The sequence below is a fragment of the Xyrauchen texanus genome, chromosome 3 (assembly GCF_025860055.1).
Source record: "Xyrauchen texanus isolate HMW12.3.18 chromosome 3, RBS_HiC_50CHRs, whole genome shotgun sequence".
Lineage (NCBI taxonomy): Eukaryota > Metazoa > Chordata > Actinopteri > Cypriniformes > Catostomidae > Xyrauchen > Xyrauchen texanus.
In genome coordinates this window covers 60,120,771-60,128,799 of record NC_068278.1, presented here as the reverse complement: position 1 = coordinate 60,128,799, position 8,029 = coordinate 60,120,771, and the positions used below count along the sequence as shown (strand labels likewise).

At 39.2% G+C, this 8,029-nt stretch overlaps 1 protein-coding gene across 1 annotated transcript in view; it reads left to right on the top strand.

The window, feature by feature from the left end:
• The window catches only part of dcc (DCC netrin 1 receptor), a 368,503-nt gene extending 365,272 nt beyond the window's left edge, over positions 1-3,231 (top strand). Inside the window, exon 29 of the mRNA XM_052100624.1 lies at positions 1,882-3,231. Coding sequence (XP_051956584.1) covers positions 1,882-1,971 — 90 coding nt within the window. The 3' untranslated portion in view covers positions 1,972-3,231. The remainder of the gene's footprint in view (positions 1-1,881) is intronic.
• Positions 3,232-8,029: the final 4,798 nt, after the last annotated feature.

Below are 8,029 nucleotides of genomic sequence, written 5' to 3'. Positions count from 1 at the left end.
GCTGTTTGTGAATCCTAACGACATGATATATGAATATAACGGACTGATGCAGTCGACCGCTGATCCGTTAACAGCCGCGTGATTGATAGTTTCATAGATCTTTCTGCCAGAGAGCGTTTCAGAGAGATTTCCATTGGTCTAATGTTATAGATAGCACTTTATTACGTTCATAGATAACCAATAAACGGCACACTAACAGCGCTTTGATATTGATGCAATAAACGGCTAATTGGTTCAATAGATCTAAAGGTCGAGCGCTAAAGCATGTGTTCATAAAGCGCTTAAAGTTCTCAATATCACAGTGACCTTTTAAACTCTGTCAGCTTTGAACCGTGAAAAAAAAGCACATTAATCTATGAACTAAACCAACTGTAATTTGTCATCATTCATTCACCCTCATGTTGTTCCAAACCCATATGACGTTCTTTTTGAGATGGGAAAGCATATATATTACAAATATATTTCCTAATAATGTTTGTCCTCATATGTGGTCAGCGGGACTAAATTGTGACATTTTAAATAATATCAAACTATAATAAGTCAGATTAGTTTCATCAGAAAGTTTATGATGTTTGCAGGAGTGTTGATTATTCATGTTAATAATACATTATCATAATTAATTCAGATTGAAAGTAACATCCAGCAACATCCAATCACTTTCAATCATGTTCAAATAAAACATTATAAATGTTGAATCTATGAACTGATGATCATTGAGTGTCCAAACATCATCTGCAGCTTAAACTGAACTTCTGATCCGATTTTAGGAGTGAACGCACTTAACTGCATAGAGAGCTATAGGATGCTCCCTTGCTCCCTATTTAGTGCATGACTTAACCTCCAGTGTGCTGTCTGTCTGCACTGGTCTCAGAACAGTTATAGGAGAGCTATAGGATGCTCCCTTGCTCCCTATTTAGTGCATGACTTAACCTCCAGTGTGCTGTCTGTCTGCACTGGTCCCAGAACAGTTATAGGAGAGCTATAGGATGCTCCCTTGCTCCCTATTTAGTGCATGACTTAACCTCCAGTGTGCTGTCTGTCTGCACTGGTCTCAGAACAGTTATAGGAGAGATATAGGATGCTCCCTTGCTCCCTATTTAGTGCATGACTTAACCTCCAGTGTGCTGTCTGTCTGCACTGATCTCAGAACAGTTTGAAACTTATTTTCATCATAACTCCATATAAAGCCTCTGAAAGACACATTTATCAGTTTATAGATGAACTCATTTATTCTCAATGTGATAATGACAGTAAATATATGAATGCATTTATTAATGTTAATGTATAGAATCATATTGTACAGTGATAATAAAATTAAATATAACAAAAGTTACATTAAAATGAAGTGAAATGTCTCACAGATGTGTTAGAGTTGAAAGTTATTTAAAATATCATGTTTTTCTACTTTTGAGGAAATATGGTGCCAGTGTACACGTATGTGGACATCATGTTTATCAGCGTGCTGATGCGTGAAACATGAACAGATTTTATAAAGCGGCATATCAAATGAAACTAGAGACTCTCGTCTTTACAACCAAACAGATTACAATGAAACAACTTAAAGAGATTTCTTACCAGAGACACTTTTGTTAGCGCTGCGCCCGTAGAAGCGCTTCACGGAAATCAACGTCATGTTGTTGTGTCATGTGACTCGGCACACCTGAAGTTTAACCCTTAAATGACAGTCTAGAGTCTTCTAAACAGTATTCAGTCCGTTTTTATTCATTTAAATTATGCATTGCATAAAGCGAAGCCAAAATACAACGTCCACGCATGTGCACGTGGGGTCGCACGATGTTAAATGGCTCGTTTTCTTTTCAGCATTAGTGAAATTCATTACACCGAATCCTAATGAGATTTTCGTGTCTTGTTTATCCGCAGGTGTACGAGCAGGATGATTTGAGCGAGCAGATGGCGAGTCTAGAAGGTTTGATGAAGCAGCTGAACGCTATCACTGGTTCGGCCTTTTAACACACACCCGTCCAGAACCGCAGAACTAGAACCCGTGCAGAGGAACCAACACCAAGAACCAGGAACTCTCAGACTGTCTGGTGTTGACGGTCCTCTCTCAGACCCACAGATCCACAGAAGAATGACAAACAGGACCTGAGATTCTCCGCACCCTCCTCTGCTGTCTCGTTGACGCAAAACAACTCTTTTCTAACATTGTCTGGAATTTTATACTTGCTTCTCCTCGCAGATGTTGTCGGGTTGGTGGTTTCCAGCGGACCCGTCAGTCAATGTGACCTCCATCCCACTAAAAACTGAATTCAGTCTCCAGGATCATCCATTGAAGGATGTAACCAAATCGAGAGGGACCAAATGCACACATGTAAGAATCTGCAATTGGAAAAACTCTAATCAGAATATAACGTCAATGATGTGACAGAGCTGGTGTCATTTTCCAAATACCTTCAAGTTGCCAAAATACAGAAGTTCAGAGCTCTTTTTTTTTCGTCTTGCCATGCAATTGCTGCCAAGATCCCTTAAAGTACACTTTACGAGGTGGATTATAGATTCATACCTGGACGAGGTTATTTCGGAAGGGGGATCGGTTTGTCTTGGACGCAGTTACGTCAACGCTTCATTTGTTGGATTGAGTTTTGGAGGAATTAAAAAGCTCATTTCTCTGGTCAAGCAACGTTATTTTATTGTTTTTATCCCCATTTTATCCGTTCACGTCTTGCGAAAATGCGTCACTGTTTATTTTTGCATCGACAAATGATGCGTCTGATTTTTGCCGTTTCTTTTCACATTGCTTGTTGTCATGGAAACACATTGCCCAGAAGACTGACCAATCACAGGCAAGTGAGTTCACGTATAGTTCAAGGATTGGCATATTTGCGAGAAAGTGCTGCTCCGTCAAAATCTTGTTTTTCGTTCTCTTTTCTGTTCACTTTAAAAAAATTTAACTTTTTTGTTTTGTCTGGAAGAGACATTTTGATGTGCCTATTATAGTGTGTGTGTGTGTGTGTGTGTGTGTGTGTGTGTGTGTGTGTGTGTGTGTGTGGGGGTGTATATTTGTTAATTTTTTAGTGACTTTACTTTCTGTGTGACAAATGTTGCTTAATTCCACGTATCTAAACCTGCGAGACGAAACGTGTCAAAACGAACGACCAATTTTCCCACTATATGAAGACGGACACGTTCCTAGATTTGATATTTTTCTCATACCTGTGTATGTTAACATGGAGAACGAGTGGATCGCTGTAACCACACACGTTTTTTACTGTACAGTTCCAGAGCAATTGATGACATCATGGACTCGGGTGCGGGTGGGTGTCGGGTTTGTACTGATATATTTAATATATATGATCGCAGTCATTTATGAGGACAAAGTGATGACTTCATTCTAGACCTTTTATTGAGCCCATTATGAAAATAACGAATGGAGAATTCCGCTGTGGAATTCTGGGAACAGCCTCCGGAATCTCACTGTGTTTTTGAAACTGTCCTGATGGGAACATCGCATCGTAACATGTGTGTCATGTAAAGTGTGGATTACAACGTCACTGCCAAACTGGACGAGATGCGTTGAGATTTCACCAGAATGGACCGTCTGAAGTCCAAGAACTTTGGCAACATTTTTTATGTTCACTTTCAAAAGCTTGTATTAAAGGCTCTGTTTGCTCTATCTCTCTACTGTTGGTCTTAAATCATTCGTCTAGGTGACCGCTAACACTAGAAATAATATTTTCTTTCTCCATCACCATCCAATAAACAGATCTGAAAGTCAGGGCGAGCCCCAACTCAGCCCATAGACTTCCAGTCATTTTTGAGAAGCTTCACCATTTTTAAAATAGTAGCAAAGGTCAAAATGTTATTATCAATACACTCATAATGTAAACAAATCATCGTTTGGATATGTTCCTGAATATTGATGATAAACATCTTACCATCTTATACATCTTTGTAAACTTGAGGTTCTTAGCCTTCAAATGACACCAAGATCACATTTGTAGTCCGTTCAGAGGCCGAGATATTCCACGAAACATGGGGAAAGGGCGGGGCTTCCAAAAAAGACTGGATGTGTATGGGCGGAGTCACAGTCCATGTTGTTGCGCCCCCTGCTGTTCAGATCTGTATGCTGTAAAAGAAGGTAAAAGAGAACAAAATTCTAGTGTTTGCTGCCATCTGGTGGAATGATCAAAGACTAAATGTAAGACATCGAGCAAACAGAGCCTTTATTACAAACTTTTGAAATTGAACAAAAATTGACAATTTGACCCTTAAGGACACCGTAGGTACTTTTTTAGTAGCTTTGTTTATAAATACATGAAGTAAATAAAAAAAATGACAGAGTTCAGATCAGCTCTGATGTCATGAAGATTCAGGCCGAAAACGTAAATTGATGTAAATCAGTGTTAAAAATTCAAAAGGGTTAAATTGACCCATAAAGGCTGAAACATAATTCAGACCACAAGGGGGCAGTAGATTTTTCAGATGTGACCACAAAACCGGACGTGGTAGATGAATAATAAACAAGTTTGTTTAAATGGAGTGGGGACAAAAAGTAGTGTATATATTTTGAAAAGTTTCAACAAACATTGCTGCCCGAGTCCGCCATGACAGTTGTTGATTAAAAGAGGAAAATCCGCTCTAGCGCCCTTGAGGCAACGCTGAGAATTGCGATTGACACATTTCACAACGCAATCTTGCATCTGCGTCACGTACTAGCGTGAAGTATGTTTGGGCCTTAAGACCAAGTAAGGGTTACGGGAAGAAAAATAATTCTGTCATCATTTACTCACCCTCATGTTGTCCCAAACCCAAAAGACTTTCCTCCATGAAACACAAAGAAAGAAGAATCTTTATTCAGCTCTTTCCATACAACAATAGTTAGTCGTGACCCGGATGGGAGTGAGGTTTAGGGGGGTCAGTGAGAGGTGCACTAGCGACTAATGCTAGAGGCTGTAACTTTTAGCCTCCTTGTTAGAGCACCCGCCTCCCACGCCGGAGACCCAGGTTCGAGTCCCGTACGGAGCAGGTAGAACAAGAGCGTCACATTGGTGCCGTGACCCGGATGGGAGTGAGGTTTAGGGGGGTCAGTGAGAGGTGCACTAGCGACTGACGCTAGAGGCTGTAGCCTTTAGCCTCCTTGTTAGAGCACCTGCCTCCCACGCTGGAGACCTAGGTTCGAGTCCCATACGGAGCGGGTAGAACAAGAGCGTCACACATACAACAATAGTTTGGACAAACTATCCAAAAAGTCAATCCAGATTAAAGTATCATATAAAATAGTTCAGTAGTCTTTAAGTCAAAATGATTGAAATACAAAGTCAAAACGGATTTGAGAGACAATTATCAGTGAATAACCACTTAAATTTCAGTGTGTTTCTCTCACAAAGCTATCATATGTCTTCAGAAGACTTGGAATATAGTGTACAAGTCATATGGGCTACTTTTATTATGTATTTATCGTTTTTTTGGTCATTTTTGGAGCATGACAGTCATGTCACGATGCACTGATGGAACATAACTCTGAAAAGATATTTCCCCGTTTATGGTCCATGAAGAAAATAACAGCAGATGGTTTGGATTGACATGAAGCTGAGTAAATGATGACAGAATAAAACATGTTTGGCTGAACTAATCCTATAATTCTGCAGTCGCACGTCTCTGAACAGTGTTTGTGTTACCGAAACGCCCCGATTATAGACAGAATTCCCCCCAAAGGCAAAAGTCGAGAAACGTCTCTGAATGCGTTACACGTTGTTTTCTTCACGTTCATGTTAGCTTGAGTCTGTCAGACTGATGTGTATGTTGACTTCATCCTTAAATTGTCCAATTTTAGCCTTGTTAACCAAATTAGAGTAGTCATTGAAATATGAAAAACATTTTTCCATGTTTAGGGAAGGGGAACAGAGGAAAAGCCCTCGGCGGTTTCTCCCGTCACGTTGTATACGATTGCTGGTTTTGTAATGCACTGTAGAACAGTCCAATGGTCCTTTTTTATATAGAAATGTTATTTGAATGGTGCATTCTTTTTTTGTTTGATAAATAAAGTTTTTGATAATAAAAATTGTCTTTTGCAGATTTTATTTTCATTGTCTTGTATGTGAACGCCTCACATTTTTAGGACAATTAGGTTGAAAGAAAATGGGTGTAATGAGGTTAATCGTTACTAATTGGGTTATTCCATGTCAAATCAACCAACATTTAATAACTTCCCCATATACAACTTTTTATTCTGTCAATTTATTAAGAAGATAAACATAAATGATCATAAAATCCAAAATATTAAATGCCACTGATCAATATTGACGGAGTAATCCATTATTTTGTATAGTAGGGGTCAAAATGGCAATTTCCGCCTATGATTTTGGAGCCAAACTACAGGTCTAAAAAATAACCGTAGAAAGGTGTCAGCGTCTTGGTTTTTGTTCTCCACAGAGATTGGGAGATCTATTATTAAAACCAGTTGACTCCAGCACCTCTTGTTGCATTATATCCCAATGGCGAGAGTCCAAAAATGGGAAAAAACACTTTTTTTGTGTCATTATCCAAAATTGGAGCTCTGAAACTCCAGAAGTATTAAAGATATCTTAATATCCTTTTAGATTCTGCTTCAGAATGAACTTATACTCTTTTATAAATCTATTTTCTTCTTCCTTATCTCTATCATTCTCAAGGTGCTGGTTATATCCCAATGGTTTGAGCCACGCTTCACAAACTAATAGTGTATTTTTTGGACACACGTAAATTGAGATTTTGACATTATTATTTTTATGTGAATAAATAGAGGTACATTTCTAGTTTCAACACTATTTGTACTTCATACCTTTGATCTGTTCGACAAGAATAACTAGCTTCATACCTTGTGACCCTTGTTTGGGTTTTGACCATTTAAAATGTACATTTTAACAATTTAATCGTGGAGCCACATTGAGATCCCCATATCTCTGAGATTTAAACATATTGGGCCTTAAAAATTAAGATACAAAAAGGAAAGTTTATTCTGTACTGGAATCTAAAAGGATATTAAGATATGTTAAATCAGTCTGGAGTTATAGGCCCTCAAACTTTGAAAAGCTGACACAAAAAAGTGTTTTTTCCCATATTTGGACTCTCGCCATTGGGATGTAATGCAACAAGAGGTGCTGGAGTCTACTGGTTTTAATAATAGATCTCCCAATCTCTGTGGAAAAATTAAATAAAGATGCTGTCACCTTTCTAAGGTTATTTTTTAGACCTGTAGTTTTGCTCCAAAATCATAGGTGAAAACTGTAATTTGACCCCTCAACAAAATAATGTAAATATTGATCCTTGGCGTTTAATATTTTGGCTTTCATTATGTTTCACCAGTCAAAAAATGATCAAAAACAACATTTTGAGCTGGCTGCAGACTGTAAACAACACTGTTGTAATTATACTGCACACAAACTGAGACGAGTTCTGCATCCAACCTGACAATTGCCCCACAGGCACTCGTATCACAGGACCACAGCAGATGTCCTGTAAATGACGGTGATTAATCGAGGCCGTGTATGACATATGCTTTAACAGATGCTTTAGATGAGAAGACTTCACTGGTGTGATGACACTGTGTCCATCCGATGTCCCTCCCTCAAGACACTGATCAGAGGAATTCTGCCAATTGTCCCTTAGAATACAGAATCATTGCAGTCCATATTAAATCCACACGGGTCGCAGTTTGACCCGTATATAAGCGTCTCAAACCCAAACATCTGAGAACATTTTAGTATTTGTTTGCATTTTGAGTCGTTTTAACATATAATAATAATTACAGATAAGAATGGGGGAAAAAAGGTCACATGGGGTAACCTCCTCGTGGTGGTGATTAGTGGTTCTCTCAATGGGGCGTGTGGTGAGTTGTGTGTGGATCGTGGAGAGTAGCATGAGCCTCCACATGCTGTGAGTCTCCGCGGTGTCATGCACAACGAGTCACGTGATCAGATGCGCGGATTGATGGTCTCAGAAGCGGAGACAACTGACACTTGTCTGCCACCCGGATTGAGGCGAGCAACCGCACCACCACGAGGACCTACTAAGTAGTGGGAATTGGGCA